Source organism: Perognathus longimembris, chromosome 1 (assembly GCF_023159225.1).
Source record: "Perognathus longimembris pacificus isolate PPM17 chromosome 1, ASM2315922v1, whole genome shotgun sequence".
Lineage (NCBI taxonomy): Eukaryota > Metazoa > Chordata > Mammalia > Rodentia > Heteromyidae > Perognathus > Perognathus longimembris.
Genome location: NC_063161.1, coordinates 50,162,323 through 50,181,908, shown reverse-complemented (window position 1 = coordinate 50,181,908; position 19,586 = coordinate 50,162,323). Strand labels below are relative to the sequence as shown.

The window sequence follows — 19,586 nt, the reverse complement described above, 5'->3', positions numbered from 1 at the left end:
CCGAGGGCGTCTGGGCTGTTGGGGCTGCTGGGCGGTGCGCAGAGCGCGGAGCGAGCGGGCAGGGCGGCACTCAAGGGCTCACAGCTGCGCTCCTGAACCAGCTTGGCCCCTTAAATAGCTCCGTGCAGATAGCAAGCTGGAGTCAGCCTAATTTGTACCTTGGGAATATCTTTTATGTCACTTTGGATCTCTTGGGTTCTTCATCTAGGAAATTACCATCTAGCTTCCAAGATTTTTGTCTCTTAACACTTGAACTCTTCATGAATCGCCAATAAAAGGGCCTGGAACCTTGCATTTCCTCTGCTTACCTTCTGCATTATAATAATTTGGCCACCATATCTCCACGTGCTTCCCTCCAATTACTGGATTCATCACTGCCAAGATCTTGGATGGAAAATTCGGGTGGGTCTGTCCTGAGGGGGCAGAACAGAGAGGAGAAGTCCAGGCTGTTTCTGCTGGGTGACTTCTGTTGATGAAGGTGGATTGCCCCTCACCACCCCTGCTGCCCCAGGGCTACCACACAGGGTGGCTGTGCAGTGGACTGGTGCTTAGGAAGAGCTCCTTGCTGAACTCTGAGTTATTCCCTAGGGGTTCCTCCTGAGGTGGTCATACGGTCCCTGGGGACAAATGAATGACAGCTTCCCCTGAGCCAATCCTAAAGTGTGATGACAGCTAGGCTGTTTATCCACATTGCATAAGATGGTAGGGACATCAGTGAGTGGCAGAGATGGTGCCAGACACCGATGGATAGAGAAAATTGGGATGTCCCTGGTGAGGAAGGGCGGGCTCTCTGTGGCATCAGAGGAGGGGCTGGAGACAGCAGACCATTCAAGAACTGACAGGTTATTCATTCAAGAATATTTTTTCATCAATTCACAAGATTTTCCTGTGCCCCATCATGTTAGCCTGTTTTTACCCCCAACAAACACAAGAAGAGCTTTGTTGTTTCTTTGTTTTTAGACATGATTTTTACTTACTCAAGACCAGCTAGGAGGGTTCATTGGCCAACATACATTTAATTAAGTGCATGTATATGTAACTGCAAGTTTCAGGCATGCCAGAGTGCATTTCTTCCCACTGAAGCCTGGAGACCTATATTCCTCATATTGCTTGAACTAAAAAAAAGAGTGTATTAATTCTAGCCACTGAGAAGATTTTATTTTTTTTAAAAAAAGATTTAAATGGAAAGGGAAGCTTTCCATAGCATTGGCTTATGAAAGGAGTCTTTGAATTTCACCTGTTTTCTGGAAACTTTCAAAGAATTTGAGATGCTTATTCCTCTGGGATCAGGGCTTTTCTGCCTAGGAATAGGAGACAGATAAAGTGATGCATTCTTATCTTCCCCAGAGGGCTCCCCTGGCTTGATGAATCAGGAGCAGGTCAACACCACCATCATGTTTATTATAGATGGTGGGGAGACAGTCATGACCCATGGAGGCCCCAGAGGCACCCCGTGTGTGGGGGTGTGGGCAGATCAAAGGGGGCTGAGTTCTGGGAGGACAGATTCTCATAGCAGTGGCTTACTGTGTCACCTCAGGCCCTGGTGACCACTTCAGCCATTGGTTCTTGGGCTAAAGCAACCTAGAGTTTGGTAGACTAAGCTAGAAAACATTGCCTAAGAGCTCTACCACAAAAGATGGATAAAACTACCCGAGTTGAGTCTTGCCAATGTGCTGATTAAACTGGGTCTCTTTTCCACCCCAGAATGCTGCTATTTGGAAAGTAACAGGAGATTTTTTTTTTAAAGTATGAGAATGGCATCTGTGTTGAGTTAAATCAAAAAGAGTGTTAGGCAGGTGCCTTATTTCAAGGCTTTCTAAATCCATTAATATGCTTAGTGCTGGAGGACTTTACAGCAGTATAAAATCTTTGTATGAAAAAACGTAATTTGTATGACAGAATAATGGCGGTCATGTGTCACTTATACATTATCCTTACCCACAGAATGCCTAGCACCACGTATGTCAACCATGGCCCGGCACTAGTGGTACTAGTGGCACATGCCTGCAATACTAGCTACTCCAGAGGCTGAGAATTTTTATTCAAAGCCAGCCTGGGCAGAAAAGTTCATGAGACCCTTATTTCCAAAGAAGCAGCAAAAAGCCAAAAATGGCAGTATGGCCCAAATGGTAGAGTGCCAGCCTTGAATGAAAAGGCCAAAGGAGAGCATGAGGCCCTAAGTTCAAGCTCCAACACCAGCACACACACACACACACACACACACACACACACACACACACACACACAGTGTTCATTATAGACTCTAAGCTCAATGATGTCCATTCACCAGTAATAATGAATGCTCCAGTCTGCTGGGATGTTGATAATGAGAACATTGCACAAGGGAGGGACATGTAGGACAGCTCTACACCTGCCACCCCAATTTTACTGTGAACCTGAAAGTTCTCTTGAAAAAAGTCAATTTAGCCAGGTGCCTCACACCTGCAATTCTATCTACTCAGGAGGCTAAGATCTGATGGCGGTGGTTCAAAGCCAGCCCAGGCAGGAAAGCCCATGAGACTCCCCCTCCCCCCAATTCATCACCAAAAAAGCCATAAGTGGATCTGTGACTCAAGTGGTCTGAGCACTGGCTTTGAGCACAAAAGTTGAGGAACAGTGCCTAGGAGTCCATCTAGTGAATATGTGAATAAGTGATGAATGTACAGTGCTAAACTACATCAACAATAATAAAAGATACTTAGTGCTTTTCAAGGAGTATTAGAAAACTCAGTTTTTTCCACAACAGTGACTAAAAGATAGGATTATGAATGATGGGTTTTGGTCTAGTGTTCAATAGTTCTGATTTTTCTAATATGAGCTTATTTTAAATAAAACCAGAAAGCAAAGAAAAGTAAAGCTGATTCTAATACAGAGTTTTCTAATACATGATTTTATTAGCAGTAATTTTGGGGTTTTGTTTGGTTTTTTGGTTTTTTGCTGGTCTGGTGCTTGAACTCTGGATGCTGGATGCTGGTCCCTGAACTTTCTGGCTCAAGTTTAGTGCTCTACCACTTGAGCCACAGCTCTATCTCTGGATTTGGGGTAGTTAATTAGAGATAAGAGTCTCCTGGGAGTTTCTGCCTGGGAGGGCTTCAAACCATGATCAGCAGATCTCAGCCTCCTGAGCAGCTAGGATTACCAGCATGAGCCACCAAGACACAGCTTATTAATGGTATCTTAAAAGCACTTTTTTTAACTACAGATCTGTCTCAGCCAAAAATCTTATGAGAACCAGAAATATAAGAAATATCCTTTAGGAACGAGTGAGCAAAATTCACCATTCCTTGGACATCAATTCCTCAAATCCAGGCAGACTTATAATACCTCATTAAAAAAAAAAAACTCCCAGGAGACCTAAAATATCACATGCCTTCCAGTTGATTCTGCCAGGGTTACACAGTCAGTGTGCAAAGGGGTCTGAATGGACTCTGGGAAGCACACGCAGCAGCCTTCTGACACAGGCCAAAGGTGGAAGAATGCTCAGCGTTGGCCTGGCATTAGCATCCACACTTAGGAAGTTGTGCCTGAAGGCGGGAATGAAGAGTTAAAAGTAAACCCTATTTTCAGGCAGCCCCCATTTTGTTGTCTGAGCAAACCCAGGCCAAGCTTATTAGGGCCCAGACGGTCAAGAACTCTATCCACCTGGGAATGCTTAACTCTAACCGCCCCTTGAATGCCTCCAACCCTGAGCCAATCAGATTTGTACCCGTAATCTTGCTTGCTTGAACACCTGATTGCTGTAACTTTGGTTTTTGGCCTTTATAAGCCCTGTGTAATCGCAGCTTGGGGCTCCCTCCTAACCTCCGCTGTGTCGGTGGGTAGGACAAGGCCCGGGCCATGGCCCCGCTCGAATAAAGTCTTGCCTTGCTATTGCATTTCGGAATGTCTGAGTCTCGGTGGTCTTTTTAGTGGTGGTTTCGCGACTTGGCATAACAGCCAAAGTCTGTCAAGTGTGTGTCAAATACCCATACACCTCCTCCTGTCCCAGCCTTTCACCAGGGCCCTGTGACTTGTGTTAGCCATTGAAATGTGAGTGGTGTTGAAGCAGTTAGCCTCCAAAGTGCCCCTGCCATCTCCCTTCCCCCCACCTCAGAGACGTTGGTAGCCACATGTAGCCTGTAACAGGACCACGTGACAGAAGTCCTCCCAGTACATCCCAGAAAGGCCACGAGAATAGCTTCCCTAACCTGCCCTGCTGTGTGCAGGTGCTCAGATTTCATAGTTTGCCCATTGAGCCTGTCAGGGTTGTCAGAATCCAAGCACAGGAGTTAGATGGCAGAAATGTCTCTGATCTGCCAATGCTCTTAACGAAATTCACGTTCATCATCAGAAGTTCACTTTCTGAGCTCTGTCAAATCTTCTCTGCTCCTCTTCTCACCTGAGCTTCTTGAAAGACCAGTCTACATCTCATAGGATCTGAAACAACTCTTTATGGGCTCATACTATGTGTTTGGCATTAACCTAAATAATTCTCAAACATTATCTCATTAAATTTCCTTCTCACAGCAACTTTATGGGATAACTGCTGTTATGAACCACTTCTACTGATGAGGAAACTGAGGCCTATGAAGCAGAAGCATCCTAGCTAAGTCACACAGTCAAGGACAGAGTTGCTGATTCTCCCTCACACTCCTCGGGATAAAAGCTCAGCTTTTCACTGACCAGAAGAAGCCTCTCTGATCCTTTCCTGCTGCTGACTCCTCAGCTCACGGCCACCGCCCCCTCCTCAGCTATTGAGTCCCTCCAGTTTCACTCTTCACATGCCAGCAACAATAATCTATTGATAATCTTGTGTTGATCCTGGGGCTTGAACTCTCTGGGTCTTTGGCCTTCATTTGTTGTTGTTGTTTTCAAAAAGCTCAAAGCTGGCATTCTACCATTTGATCCATATACCTGCCTCTGGCTTTTTAAAGCTAGTTAATTGGAGATGAGTCTCACAGGCTTTTCTGCCCAGGCTGGCTTCAAGCCAAAATCCTTAGTTCTCAGCCTCCTGAGTGGCTCAGATTACAAACATGAGCCCTCGATGCCAGGATAACAATAACTGATCTTTGCCATGTGAGTGCCTCTGGCTCCAAACTTCACCTTTTCCTCATGAGCTCCCTCCTGTTCTCTGAAACCTCTGCAGTTATTGCCTCTGTTAACAGTCTTCCAAGCCCTCCCTGAGGCCTCCTTGCTCTCTCTTGGACTACTTCTGGATCTTCCTTGGTTGTTTATCTCACTTATATTTCATTATCTTTCTTTATGACCCTATCTCCCTGAGGGATAAAGATCATTTTCTCCATCCCTCTATCCTCAGTGTTACAGATCACTTCATTACTTATTTGGGTCAGGTTATGACTAAAGGTGAACCTATGTTTTCTTTCATTCATTCATTCTTTCTTTCTTTCTTTTGTGTTGGTCCTAGGGCTTGAACTCAGTGCCTTGCAATCTACCTTGGGCTTTTCACTCAAGGTTGGCACTCTACCATTGAGCCACATCTCCACTTCCAGCTTTTTCTTGATTTGTTGGAGATAAGAGCTTCTTGAACTTTTCTGCTCGGGCTGGATTCCAACTGTGATCCTCAGATCTCAGCTTCCTGAGTAGCTAGGATCACAGGCATGAGCCACCAGTGCCTAACATTTTGGGGCCTTTTTGTGGCCCTTTCTAGAATTGGCTTTCTTCTGCCTCCTGACAAGTCTTAAATCTTGCCAAGAGGTAAGTGTTGGCTCCTTCTTCTTACTAATAACCTGAGTGTTCCTAAAGATTTCATATCCACTGGACCATGATTGTGAGAAATGCATGACTTAGGAGCATTTGCTGGGGAGAGACAGGAGATGAATACTAGGTGTCAGGATCCTCTATCCCATGCAGGATGGAGATATTTTGGAGCTCTGGAGCAGAGGGACCTTAGATGCCCCAACATCCCATTGAATAATCACTCTACATGCAGAAGAGACATGGCCTGAGATGAGAGTTTCCTTAGGAGAGAGAGAAGCAACCTGACCCTGCATAAGTTTTATAAGTTTATTGGTGGGACAGAGAAGCAGGAAGGTGAGGCCAAAACAAGGCCTAGAGCTCAGAGATGGAGATTGAAATCCCCATGACTTACTGGGCCAGCCTAAAGGGATACTCCCAGTCCTATGATGGTTGGTGAACCTGGCTGACATATTCTGCAGTCAGGTGCTTGGTCTGAGCTGGCACTGGTCTAAGAGGACACAATTCTTACAGGGTTATTCACCAATGCATCTGAAGCCTTTTGTACCTAGGGAGCAGGTTGTGATGGGTAGCAGGAGGATTGGGGTCACCCTAGAGCAAACCTTTCCCTGCAAGAGGACATGCATTCAGAGACAGGCCCAGCTCCTCATCAGGAATTGAGGACTGGGTTAAGGAGTCTCTGTATTTGCTGTAGAAGAGTGGTGAGATGGCTCCACTCCTAGAATCCTGGATTGTGGTTAAGAAAGACTAAGGTGGAGAGGCCAAAGAAAAGGAGGAGATATTGGTGTCAATGAAAGGATGACAACTGGGACAAAGGAACTTCCTAGAGAAGAAATCCAAGCAGAGTAGGTGCTGGAGAAGGAGGCTGTCACTTTATCTAGTAGTTTTCTTGGTAGGTGGGCCCAGAGCCAAGTTCTTCCCTGGGGAATCCTTGAATTCACTTGCACTTCCAAGCCTGGTCTTGGGCTCCCCACGGGAGCTGCAGTTCCCGGTGCCAGTGACACAGCCTCCAGAGAGCATGCTGTAGCCCCCACCGACAGAGCTGGGCCGGAAGCCATAGGAGCCAGTACCGCTGAACCCAAAGCCGGCTCCTGCCCCTGCTGTCCCAGCAGTGGAGCTGCTGATGACCGCTGTGAAGAATGGAAAGGGGAGGGATCAGTGTGTTTCCCAAGTTAGAGGAGGCACCAACTAGCTCAGATATCTCCCTCCTAAGCAAACTCTTCCACTGACCATGAACTTGGGTTTAGTGATGTACATTCAATTCCCAAGCAGCTCCAGCTCCAGGATAAACAGTCCAGATGCCACAGGGTTCCCACTGGGCACCTGCTCATTCTTTTTTTTTTTTTCCTCTAGTACTTGAGCTTGAACTCAGGGACCAGACACTGTCCTTTAGCTTTTTCCTCTCAAGGCTGGCACTCTACCACTTGAGCTACAGGATTACTTCCAGCCTTTTTCTGGTTACTTGGAAGAAAAAAAAATCTCACAGACATTCCTTTCCCTGGGCTGGCATCAAACTGTGACCCTCAGATTTCAGCCTCCCAAGTAGCTAGGAATACAGGCGTGAGTCACCAGTACCCAGCCCCCTGTTTGCTTTTGAAATGGACAAAAGTAGCAAGGACTTCTTCCCTTCAAAGGACAGGGACATCAGAGAACCCAAGAATACATTGCTAAATTATTTCTTTGAACGAACTTCCTAACGGCTTAAATTAGGGAGTCAATGCTGGCCCCTTTCTTAAGAGGAGGCTAGGCTGAACAGGATGGGAGCAGATTACAGCTGATTTGCACAGTGTCTGTCTTTGCATAAGTCTCCACTGGTGGGGGGGCAGGAGGTTCTCTGCAATCACTGTTTCCTCTAGGAGGCAAGCCAAGGTGGGCAGGGCAGGAGATGTGCTGTGCTACCCTGTAATGGGGAACTGGCTCTGCTGGGAAAGAAGCAACTCCAAAAGGCAGTTGGAAGTGGGACAGGAAACAGTGCTCAGGCTGTGCCACAGTGATCCTGGTAATTAACACTCATTCATTTGGTGTTTGTTGATTGCCCAAACATATTCCCTGACAGATGTGAAATACTCACAAATGCTCACAGCATTGGTATATTCTCCAGACATCCTGCACAGAGAGAGAAAACAGAGAAGATCCCATGGAATCCCAGATGTTACCCACCATACCCACATAAACTCCTGGAGCCCTGGCCGCCAGCCAGCCAGGTGACATTAACTCTCCCTACTGCTTTCAGGCACCTCCTTCCCTCACCCATTTTTCCACTTCAAGTAAGGACTTGGAACCTGGGGGGTCCCTACACCAACACCATTTCCTGTGGGGCTTCTCATGAGCCCGTTGCTTTACTGCAGAGAGGCTGCTGGTTGAGTAAACGGATGAATGGAACTATTAGAACCAGACATCGCTAGGAAGGAGCTAGCTATGCAGCTTTCTCGCAGTTCTCCACTCTGTGCTGTGGGGTTTTGCAAGGTCAGTCCTTTGTGTGCTAGCCTTCTAACTATCACTATGAGCAGCTCATACTGTCAAAAAGATTTAGTATTTGGGAACCGGGGACATGGCTCAAGTAGTAGAATCCCTGCCTAGCAAGCATGAGGCTCTGAGTTCAAAACCTAGTATGGCAACAATAACAATAATAAATTGTAAACAATTGTACTTATATGTAATATAATATATACTATATGTTATATGGCACACATCCTACATACCACATAAAATATTATATATGATATATTAAATATGGGATGTTTTGAACTAACCTGGCCTTTTATAAGATAAGCATATTTTTCTTAAAGGGAAGTTGTAAGGGAAAGTGAAGGAAAGGGTGACATTGTCTAAAACAAATTGCACTCATTACCTGACTTATGAAAATGGTAACCCTTCTAGGTAATACCTCAATAATAACAACAAAATTATATTTTAAAATGAACTTGTATATCATCATGGATCAATAGGAAAATTAGTATTACTTAACAAAATAAGGGGAAGAGGTAGCACCACAAATAAATATAACAGAAATGAAATTATTTAATCTGGGGAAGAGCTACTAGTACAGTCTGCTGAAAGACTCTGAGCTTACGATTCCCCCCTGTCTCTTTATTAATGGGAGATATTCGCAAGTGTCTGAGCCTTGCTGAGATGCCCTCTGAACGCTGAAGGACATTGCTGTCACATAACCTGACTGGATCCTGCTCCCAGCTACGTTTGTGGGTAAACTGAAAAACGTCCTCAGCCCTCCCAGCTGTCTGCACCATACATGCTGGGAAACTGAGTCACCGGGGAAGATTCCAATGGCTCCTTCATCCCTCCACCCACTCACCGGCACTCCTCGCCCTCCAGCAGTTTGCGGTAGGTGGCGATCTCGATGTCTAGGGACAGCTTGACACTCATGAGCTCCTGGTACTCGCGCAGCATCCGGGCCAGTTCCTCCTTGCTCTGCTGGAGGCGGACTTCCAGCTCATCCAGCTTGGCCCGGGCATCTTTGAGGGCACTGTCACCCCGCTGCTCCGCATCAGCGATGGCCGTTTCCAGGTTGGAGCACTGTGGAGCAGGGAGGTTTCATCACCCCCTGAGCTCTACAATGTGTGGGCCTCACTTCCTCCACAGGCACTCCATGGCTGGTCCCTCCTCAATCCTGCCTCACTTTCTAAAGCAGAGACCCAGCTACATCTGGGACAGGGGAAATTCCTGGGAGAACTTACCACTCTGAACCCTGTGACTTTACGAAAAGGCCCTATCATCAAAGCATACTTCAAGTAAAAGAAAAATGCAGACAATGAAAACGGGGGTCCCACAGAAGAAGGACGTGCAGAGATGAGGATCAAAAGGAGGGAGATGGTGCAGGGGTGTGCTGAGCAGTGTGTCCCTCCCTTGGGAGTGATTCAGCACCCCTCAGCCCCCTTACCTGTTTCTTCACGCTCTCAATCTCTGAGCGCAGCCTCTGAATGAGCCGACTCAGCTCTGAGATCTCATTCCTGGTGTGTTTGAGGTCATCCCCATGCCGGCCAGCTGCCAGCTGCAGCTCCTGGAACTGGGCGGGGGGGGGGGGGCAGCAGGGGAGAGCAGAGATGTGACTTGGGACTATATGAACCCATCCTGGCACAGAGACTGTGTGTGCCTTTTGCTTGGAAAGCTTGGGAGATTTGGAAATGGTCCCAAGCCTCACGAAGCTGTCAGAAGCTTCCATTTCAAACCACCTGTCACCGAACTTATTTGCCTTAAGCTTAATGGTCTCCCTAAGTTTGATTTGTCCAAAAGAACTATTAGAGGTCCTGTACACCCTAAACTGGATCTTTATTAATACCCATCTGCAGGTGTGGCCCTCCTTTCACAGTAGTTCTTCAAGGTCAAGGTCAAACTCCTACCTAATCATTTTTCATTGTCCCTGCCCATCATCTACCTGGTATCTGGCTTCACCAAATATGAAGGGAATCATCCTTCTAAATATCCCACTCATATCTCTAGGATTCCTCCTCCACCTGTAAGCCTCTCCCCTCCATTTTTCCTTTTCTCTTCCATTCAGTCAGGGCAGAGCCATTTCCTCAGGCCTTTTCTGATCTCATTATGGTTGGGAGCAATTCTGTTTCTGTTGCTCTGGATATACCAATCCATAATGCAACGAGACCATGCTGTATCATAATGACTTGCTTCGGTACCTTCCTTATCACACTCAGAATGAATGGGTATCTGGGTCTTCCCTTTTATTTCAGAGTTCCCAGAATCTAGTTGGTGCTCAATGTGCCTGATGAATGAACAAGTAAATGTATGAATGAACAAGTAAACAGAAAAGAATGAACAAGTAAGCAGTCCATCTGTATTTTCTCCTTGTTAGCTTAGGTGGATCCTACGCTATAGGCCTGGGCTGAGCTGGGGCCTGGGAGGGCTTGGCACATAGGTATGCTTTGTGTGTTTGGTGGGAGCCAGTAGAACTAGCCATGAATCCTGGGTTATCTACTACTTTTGGACTCTTCCTGCCTTTGATGTTGCCATTGAATTAGGTCACAGAGAGAACATGGTTTAATGGGAACACACAATAGGAGTGACCTTCAGCAATCAGGAGATAGGATAATATGCCCTGTCCCTGTCACCTGATGCTGGGTCCTAATCTCATGCCTAGCCACCTACACTTAGATCCTCTAAGACTTTGATCCAGCTCCATCACTTGTCAGCTAAAGGCCACTGGATGCACCTTTAAGTGGAAAATTATGAAAAAATATAAGCTTTTATATTACTGCAGTTAGAACTCTGCCAACATTTTGCTTAGGTAGTGCATACCCACCCCTCACTAGAGAAGTACAGGTTTGTGTAGATAACCCCAAAGAGCCAATGGCCCATGAATCATGTCTGTGCAGACCTGTCTTTTGGAAAGACTGTGGGAGTGACAGCCTGGGGCTGAGGTCACGTGTCCATTCCCAGTCCTAGCCTGTGACAATAATGATCAAGGATCTGAGGCCCATGCCTCAAGTCCTCTAGCAAGAATTCCCCATCTGTGTTGTCTCCTAGTCCCCAAAAGCCTCTCTCCTCTTCCCAAAGGCCAAACCTCCCCCTCCCAGCTTGACAAGGAGAAGAGGAGGGAGAGGTAAAGTCTCCCAGGAGTGATTTCCCTAGGGAAAGAGCCTGATAACAGCAAGGAACAATTAAGAAGTTTCCATCTTGATATGAGAAACCAAATTACCTGAAGAGTCACCTCCTACCCATACCCATTAGAGAAGCTAAGATCTAAGGGACTCAAACACCCCCTCTGTGTTGGGGTTGGACTTGAGCAAAAAGATAGGAGTTACCTGATGTCAATGCCCTAATTTACTCTACTGAATGAGACAGCTAAGGTGCTAACCACTCATGGTTCCCCTCCCTCAAACTCCATCTGTTTTCACTCAGCAAGATGCACCCTCCAATGGCTGCCACAGGAGGACTAAGGTCAAAGCTGTGTGGCTCCCAAGGTCAAATCTGTGTCTCCTTTGAGCTTCCCTCAGTGCCAAGGACAGGGCTGTGTTCCCAACCAACTGTGAGCCATGGTGGGTCAGAATAGACAAAACAGGGAATGGACCCAAGTCCCTACACACGTGACGAAGGCAGGGGTGCTGCCTCACCTTGGTCTCGTAGAGCATCTCTGCCTCAGCCTTGCTCTTCAGGGTGATGTCCTCGTACTGGGTACGGACCTCGGTGATGATGCTGTCCAAGTCCAGGTTCCGGTTATTGTCCATGGACAGGATGACAGATGTATCACTGATATGGGACTGCATCTGAGCAATCTCCTGCAGGAGACGAGGTAGCTTGATCTACTGTGACCAAGGTGATAGCCCTAACCCATCAGCATGAATCCACACCATTCCTAAACAGGTACAATGAAAGCTGCATCCCCCAAGGCAGGCTGAGCTTGTGAATCCCAAACTTCAAATCCATACTGAAACCCCAGGAAGAAAACAGTCTGCCCATGTCTGCCACCTGAGATGGGGGCCATTGTGGAAAAGGAAGAGGGAAATCACCTGGCTTGTACCACACAAAGAACTCTCAGGACACAAAAGCCCATGTATGCTTGGTCAAAACATGAAGGCTTGAAGCCAGATGTTCCTAAAAGAACTACAAAAAAAAAGAGAAAGAAAGAAAGAAAGAAAGAAAGAAAGAAAGAAAGAAAGAAAGAAAGAAAGAAAGAAAGAAAGAAAGAAAGAAAAAAAGAAGGAAGGAAGGAAGGAGGGAGGGAGGGAGGAAAAGAAAGAAAGAAAGAAAGAGAGAGAGAGAGAAAAGAAAAGAAAAGAAAAGAAAAGAAAAGAAAAGAAAAGAAAAAGAAAGCCAGGAGCTAGTGGCTCACACCTATAATACTAGCTACTGAGGAGGTTGAGATATAAGAATTGCAGTTCAAAGCCAGCCCAAGCAAGAAAGTCTATAAGATTCTTATCCCCCAATTACCCACCAAAAATCCAAAAGTGGAGCTTTGGCTTGAGTGGTAGAGTGCTAGACTTCATCACAAAAGCTTAGGAACATTGCCCAGGCCCTGAGTGAAAGGAAGGAAGACAAGGGGGGAGAGGAGAAAGGAAGGAGGAAGGGAGGGAGGGAGGGAGGGAGGAAAGAAGGAAGGAAAGAAGGAAGGAAGGAAGGAAGGAAGGAAGGAAGGAAGGAAGGAAGGAAGGAAGGAAGGAAGGAAGGAAGAAAGGAAGGAAGGAAGGAAGGGGAAAAGAAACTACAAAAGGTGAGAAGAGCCCCCATCCCCTTGGGGATTCTTGCCCAGTACCCCAGAAAATGCCTCACGTGGCAGGAAAAAAAATAGATGAGCAGGAATGAGAACATGCTTGGCTGAAGTCAGTGAGATCCCCTCAAGGACCCATGGTGTCCTGGAAGATATGCCAGCAGGATATCAGAGGTCACATGGAGACTGATGAGCACCAGGATAAGCCAGCAGTTTCACCTCTAATCTGCAAAACCCCCCAGAACCCAAATGCTGGAGATCCTGGGCTCCTAAGCTTCCTGATAGGCAACTACCTACTCCTCACACAACTGTCCCTACAGAAGACAGGGCCAGCAGTGTGCAGAGAAGCCTTACCCCCTCGTACAGGCATTTGAAGAACTTGATTTCCCCGTCCAAAGCATCCACCTTGGCCTGAAGCTCCACCTTGCTCATGTACGCTGCATCCACATCCTAAGGAGAACCAGAAACACCTGACACCACCATTCTTTAAGCCCTAACAAGCATCCCCCCAAATGACATCCCAGCACTCTGCATCTAGCCACCCCAGGGAACAGACTAAAGATCCAGTGGGCAGGAACCTGACTTCCAGCTAGAATTCACTGCAAGACCTTGGACAAATGTCTTGGGCCTCTGGACACATTCTGCCTCGTTCTCAAAGACATGGCACAGGAGCCAGCTCCTCCATGTGAAGGGTCACTGGGCAGTCAGTGAGCCAATGGCAGCCACGGCAATTTGCCAGTAATGAGTAGAAGGGACATCCCTGCCCCTCTCAGATGTCCAAGATGTCCCAGGCAGCAAGCCTCTGGCTCCTACTCTGGTTTGTCATCTCCAGTCCCTTCCTTGAAGAAAGCAGGCCTGAATCCTTCCTCTGTTTACTGTGCACACACCCTTGGGGACCCAGGGCCAGGAACCCACCTCACCTTCTTAAGCACCACGAAGTCATTCTCCGCAGTTGTACGCTTGTTTATTTCCTCTTCATACCTGTGGGAAAAGCACTAGTGAGAAGATGGAGTGTGTGTGTATGTGTGTATGTGTGTGTATGTGTGCTGGTCCTGGGGCTTGAACTCAAGGCCTATACACTGTCCCTGAGCCTCTGTGCTCAAGGCTAATGCTTCACCACTTTAGCCACACCTCCACTTCAGGCTTTTTGGTGGTTAATTGGAGGTAAGAGTCTCACAGACATTCCTGTCCTGACTGGCTTCAAACCATAACCCTCAGATCTCAGCCTCCTGAGTAGCTAGAATTAGGCAGAAGCCCCCAGTTCTGTCTCCCCATATTACATATTTCAACGGGCATTGTTCTACATGTTGGTAACTGTCCAAACTGATGAAGACTACTTGGCCAAGTTGTGGCCAGGGTTCCAGGCCACAGCTGATGACAAGTGGGTCTGAATTTTCTCTGATGTCTGGTTCCCTGAGTTGGTTCTTCCTTCTTCCTCTCCGCATTTAAAGCAGGACACACCAGCCCCCCACTTCCCTTATTCATGCTTCTTGGGACGCTCTGATGCCTGATATCCCTACCCACAACTCTATATCACCCCCAAGACAGGAGCTCACCCAGTACAAGAAGGGGCATAAGTCAAATGTGCAGGACCTCAGGGAACCCAGCAGGACCGCCACTTTCTGCCCTTCTCAGGGTCTCCTTGAAACTAGGTGAACGCTGGGACCAGAAAGCTGGAATATACACACACAGGGGTTCTCTAGTGGGGAGAAGGAGGGAATGCATGCCAAGGTGGGAATTGGCACAGCCTGAGAAGCTGAGTGTCCACTGTCTACCCACCTGGTTGCCCAGAAGAAGCTCCCACCTTGCCTCGGCAGGTGAGTGCAGATAGGTTGCTCTGCCTGAATGCAGTCAGTCTAAAACCAGAGGCAAATGTCCCAGTGCCTGCTGGGAAAGCACAGCCCCCAGAAGGCAATTTAGCCTGGGCACCACTACTCCACTCACCTCTTCTTGTAGTCCTCCACCACGTCCCTCATGCTCCTCAGCTCTGAGTCCAGCCTCACTCGGTCCCCAGACAGCGTCTCCAGCTGCTTCCGCAGGCTGCTGATGTGGCCCTCATAAATGGGCTCCAGATTCTTCCGGCAATTGTTCAGGTCCAGCTGCTGCAGCAGCTCCCACTTGGTCTCCAGCACCTGGTTCTGCTGCTCCAGGAAGCGTACCTGGAACCCAAATCAAAGGCTACCTAGAACTCACACCACAATCAATTATTTCAAACAGAGAAAAAGGAAAAGGAAAGAAGGAGGTGAGGTTTCCTTTTGTTCTATTTGACAGGGGTTGAGGCTGATTAGCCTGCAGGCTATATGAGACCTACAAAGTCATTTGGTATGACAAAACAGACATGTAACACTTCTCACAGGCTGCTTTCAGCCTTCTGCCTAGGTCTGTAATATCGTATGACCCACACAATAATATCCAAATGGCTTTCAGCAGAAAAGGATTTCCCACCCCACAAGCTTCCTTTCAACCTAGAACTCCTTTGTCCAATAGAGGTGCTTGCCCAGGAGGCAGCCTCTGAGATCAAGAAGAGCTCCAGCATCTTCATTTTCCTCTGTTGGTCAAGACCTAGACACCTGCCTCCTCCCTGTCCATACACACTTGCCAGGCCCAATGTGTGTATTCAGCTTGGGCTGCCTCTCAAAGACCAGTCCTGGTGCACACAAGCCAGCCTGTGCTGACCTTGCTGTTCTCAGCCCCTCTGCTCAGAGCTGGCAGCCTGGCCTGTAGTCTGCCTACACTTTTGGTCCACCTCAATCTGGGAAACTCCTATTCAAACTTCACCACTCACCTCACTGACTCCCTAAGACCAGAAAGTTTTTATTTCCTAAAACTCTCCTACTACTTGGTCTCCAATAGTTCCCAAACCTTATCATGTACCAGCATTACCTAAAGAAGTTGTCAAAACACACACTCCTGTGCTCCTGGAGTTTTCGATGTCTCTGTCAGCCTCTGGTCCCTCCTCTTCCTGGCTTCTAAATCTCACGGGCTGAAAGTCTCCCCACTTTTTGGCCCAGAGGCCACTGCATCACCTTCCCAGATAAAGCTCTCCAGTTCCTTATACCCTTCTCACCCCAACCCTCAACTCTGATGTCCAAGACACTGTCAGAAAGCATCCTGCCAGTTTTGACCAGGGTGACTGATGAAGAAATGCCCATGCAGTGGTATCTCAGAATATGATTTATGAATATTCCAATTACCACCATGAGGCTCTGGGGATCCCACAGTGTCCCTCCCTGGAAAGAGTCCCCCTTTCCTCTGCTCCACATAAGGAAGAGTGGGAGGGTGGGGGAAGAAGGGAGGGCTGTGCTGAGTTCTCTCCCTATACCCACCTTATCAATGAAGGACGCAAACTTGTTGTTCAGCACCTTGATCTGCTCCCGCTCCTGGGTCCTCACTTTCTGGATCTCAGGGTCCAGCTCCACATTGAGGGGGGCCAGCAGGCTCTTGTTGATGGTCACTTGGTGGATGCCTCCAGGCAGACACATGGATGGACTCGAGGAACCCAGAGCCACACTGCCAAACATGCTACCAGCAAAGCCACTGGCACGACTCCGGCAAAACCCATAGCCTCCTGCCCTACCGCTGCCACTGGGCCCATTGAAGGAGGTGTTCCGGGCACCCCCCAGGCTGTAGAGGCTCCGACTGCTGAAGCCCCCACCAAGCCCTTTGCCTCCTGCCCGGTAGGAGGCTGAGCTTCCACCGGAGAGCACAGCAGAGCAGCCGCTGAAGCCCCTGTTGGCGGCAGCTCCTGACTTGCAGGTGAATTGGCGGTTCATGCTGAGCAGGCCAAAGAACTAGGCTGAGAGACTAACCCTTAGCTGTGAAGCAGCTCACTGGCTTATGATTTAGGCCTTGTCCTTTATAAAGGTCAGAAAGGAGCCAGTTTTCTAATTTGTACGTTTAGTTTGCCTGGGAGCAAGACATCGTTTTCTCCCCAGCAAAATTAGAGACACTGGGTAAATAACTTGAAAACCCCCAAAGTGCTGGCTTGGCAGTCTTTGCTCGAGTAATTGAGTCTTATCTAATGAATACAGGGTAATTAGCCAAGTGGTAGTATCTTCAGAAAGATCTGGCTGGGAAGTTTGTCACACCCCCAATTGTCCTTCCCCAGGGGGAATGATGGGGGCCTAGGATTGTGGGGGTGCTAAGAGAAGACCTTTAATTGACAGCATCATCTGTGGGAAATCTCATCATCCCTGCTAGCATCAGATAGGCTGCTCTGGGGACCCTAGCTGAGCTGCTTTCATGTGGTTAAGGAGAGTCCCAGGGCCTGGCTCCCCAGGGCTGATGGAGATAGTTCTCATGGCCACTGATAGTTCTCAGCTCCACTGAAGGGAAGTCTACCTGGACTCTTAGCCCGGTCCTTTGGCTGCCTGACTCCTGCTGTGTACCAGATAAATCTTGGATGCTAACTTACCTTCACGGCCACACCTTGACTTTTGCCCCCACTCCTTTTCTTTTCTTTAGCTTTAGCTTTTTAGCCACAACTTCACCTCTGGCTTTTTTTTGCGGGGGCGAGGGGGGGTCATTAGAGATGAGAATCTCATGGACTTGTTTTTTGCCCGGGTTAGCTTTGAACCACCATGCTCAGATTTCAGCCTCCTGTGTAGCTAGGATTACGGCATGAGCCACCGATGCCCAGCTTTTACCTGTTTCTTGAGGTGGGTGACTTCCGCTGGAAGTTTGGATAGCTCAGATCAGTTCGCTGAATTCCATCTTTATTACTTCGAGGTCACCTCCCTTCCTCCTGGCAGTCACCTGGGGCTTCGAATGAGGAAGAGGTGAAGGTGATGAGATGACATGGGAAGCAGCAAATCTGGAGCTCCTGATGCAGCTAGGACCATGCCAAGACTGGCCACTATGACCAACACCAATATCTGGAACAGGCACATATCTTTCAGCTAGCAATGTACAGGCCAGCCAAAGGGCCAGAGCATTCTCACACACACCACAGGTGTGTAACAATCAAACGTCATCTGGCTAGAACACACCTCTGCCTTGACCTTGCCAGTCAGATCTCACAGGCAGAGATGGCAAGACAGCACCACAGTGAGAGAAACCGTCCACTATTTTATGCATGGACCTGTCTATTCTTTCTGCCACAGAATCATCTCAGATCACATTCTTCTCAGATTTAGATTTAGAGATCCTAGGCTTCCTGAAGTTGGCCTTGGGGGCACAGAAGTGGGAAGTGGGAAGGAAGGTGTAAGGGTTGAAGGAAGCCCGCCTGGGCCGAAACACTGGAACCAGCTGCTGACCACTGGTGTGCAAACTACCTGGTACCTCTCAGTGTGCTGGGTCTACAGAGTTGGGACCACTACTGTAATGCCTGGCCCAGGATGGCCTTGCTCACAGGGACAGGCAGCAAAGACAATGCTGAAATAGCAAATGATATCTAGAAACCATGTTGGTTCAAAGAGACCTGTGCCATAGTTTTCTCTATAGTAGATGGAAATTGCTTCTATCTTGTATCCCCCCAAAATTAAATAACTGTAAATATTAATACAGATATATGTGTGTATAAACATATATCTTTCCCATAACTAATATCCAAAACTTAGTGAAGAGTGACTTATGTCTATCAATGGAATACTATATAGGTAATAGGAAATGCCGGGTTTATGAAAACCAAAATTCTATGCTAATGTGAAGCAAGAAAAGGAGAAACCAGACCCTTTCTTTGAGTCACTCAAAACTAGTTGGTAGCTGGGTACTGGTGGCTCAGGCCTGTAATCCTAGCTCCTCAATATGCTGAGATCTGAGGATCCTGAAGTTATCTTGGACAGAAAATTGTATACAACTCTTATTTCCAATTAGCCAGAAAAAAGTTGGAAGTAGAACTGTGGCTTAAGTAGTAGAGCACTGGGGGCTGGGAATATGGTCTAGTGGTAAAGTGCTTGCCTTGTATACCTGAAGCCCTGGGTTCGATTCCTCAGCACCACATATATAGAAAAAGGCAGAAGTGGCGCTGTGGCTCAAGTGGCAGAGTGCTAACCTTGAGCAAAAAGAAGCCAGGGAAAATTTTTTTTAAAAAGTAGTAGAGCACTATCCATGAATGAAAAAATCTAAGAGACAGAGCCCAGGCCCTGAGTTCAAGCCCCAAGACTAGCACAAAACTGAAAAACAAACCCCCAAACACTAGTTTGCTAACTGCTTGTGAGAGTATTTGGGGCTCTAGCTTCTCTTGTCTACCTTCAATTGAGGTCAGGAAAGTGCAGAAATCACATTAGCCAATGTTTTTGTTCTTCCTCAGACTAGGGACCTGAAAGATGGAACTTTTGAGATAAATATTCCTGACTAGGGGGCTGTGACATTTCTCACGAGGTCTCTTTCTCTGAACCTAGACTGAGGAGCTAAGATGTCTCCCCAAGTCTAATCCTGTACCTTCCTGCCTAGCCAGGCTAAGCATGTGACCTGCCCACCAGATGAGCACCCTTCACCCAGTCAGTGGAGGAGATCCAGGCTAAGGAGGAAGACGAAGAATGTCACGGACAAGAAGGAGAAGGTAAGATCCAGTGTCCTGGTGCTTGAACTCAGGACCCAGTCACTGTCCCTGAGCATTTTTTGTTCAAGGCTAGCACTCTACCACTTTGAGGCCCAGCTCCACTTCTGATTTTCTGGTGGGTAATTGAAGATAAGAGTCTCAGAGACTTTCCTGCCCAGGCTGGCTTTGAACCGTGATTCTCAGATCTCAGCCCCCTGAGTAACTAGGATTACA

The 19,586-nt window shown here is 47.6% G+C and overlaps 1 protein-coding gene across 1 annotated transcript; it reads right to left on the bottom strand.

Moving 5' to 3' along the window:
- Nucleotides 1-6,567: 6,567 nt before the first annotated feature.
- LOC125354691 (keratin, type II cytoskeletal 73) lies at nt 6,568-16,686 on the bottom strand. The gene is made up of 9 exons (XM_048350456.1): nt 16,198-16,686; nt 14,816-15,030; nt 13,792-13,852; nt 13,226-13,321; nt 11,778-11,942; nt 9,593-9,718; nt 9,008-9,228; nt 7,766-7,800; nt 6,568-6,824 (listed from the first exon to the last, which is right to left on the bottom strand). The coding sequence occupies exons 1-9, from the start codon at nt 16,642-16,644 to the stop codon at nt 6,568-6,570; spliced, it is 1,623 nt and encodes a 540-aa protein (XP_048206413.1). The 5' UTR covers nt 16,645-16,686.
- Nucleotides 16,687-19,586: the final 2,900 nt, after the last annotated feature.

What these genes read in the sequence shown, in the direction of transcription:
- LOC125354691 (XM_048350456.1), bottom strand. Translation starts at nt 16,644, where the DNA reads ATGAACCGCCAATTCACCTGCAAGTCAGGAGCTGCCGCCAACAGGGGC. An exon ending in ACTTCGTGGTGCTTAAGAAG is followed by an intron (nt 13,322 to 13,791) that starts GTGAGGTGGGTT and finishes GGTTCTCCTTAG; the next exon opens with GATGTGGATGCAGCGTACAT. An exon ending in AGATGCTCTACGAGACCAAG is followed by an intron (nt 9,719 to 11,777) that starts GTGAGGCAGCAC and finishes CCCCCCGCCCAG; the next exon opens with TTCCAGGAGCTGCAGCTGGC.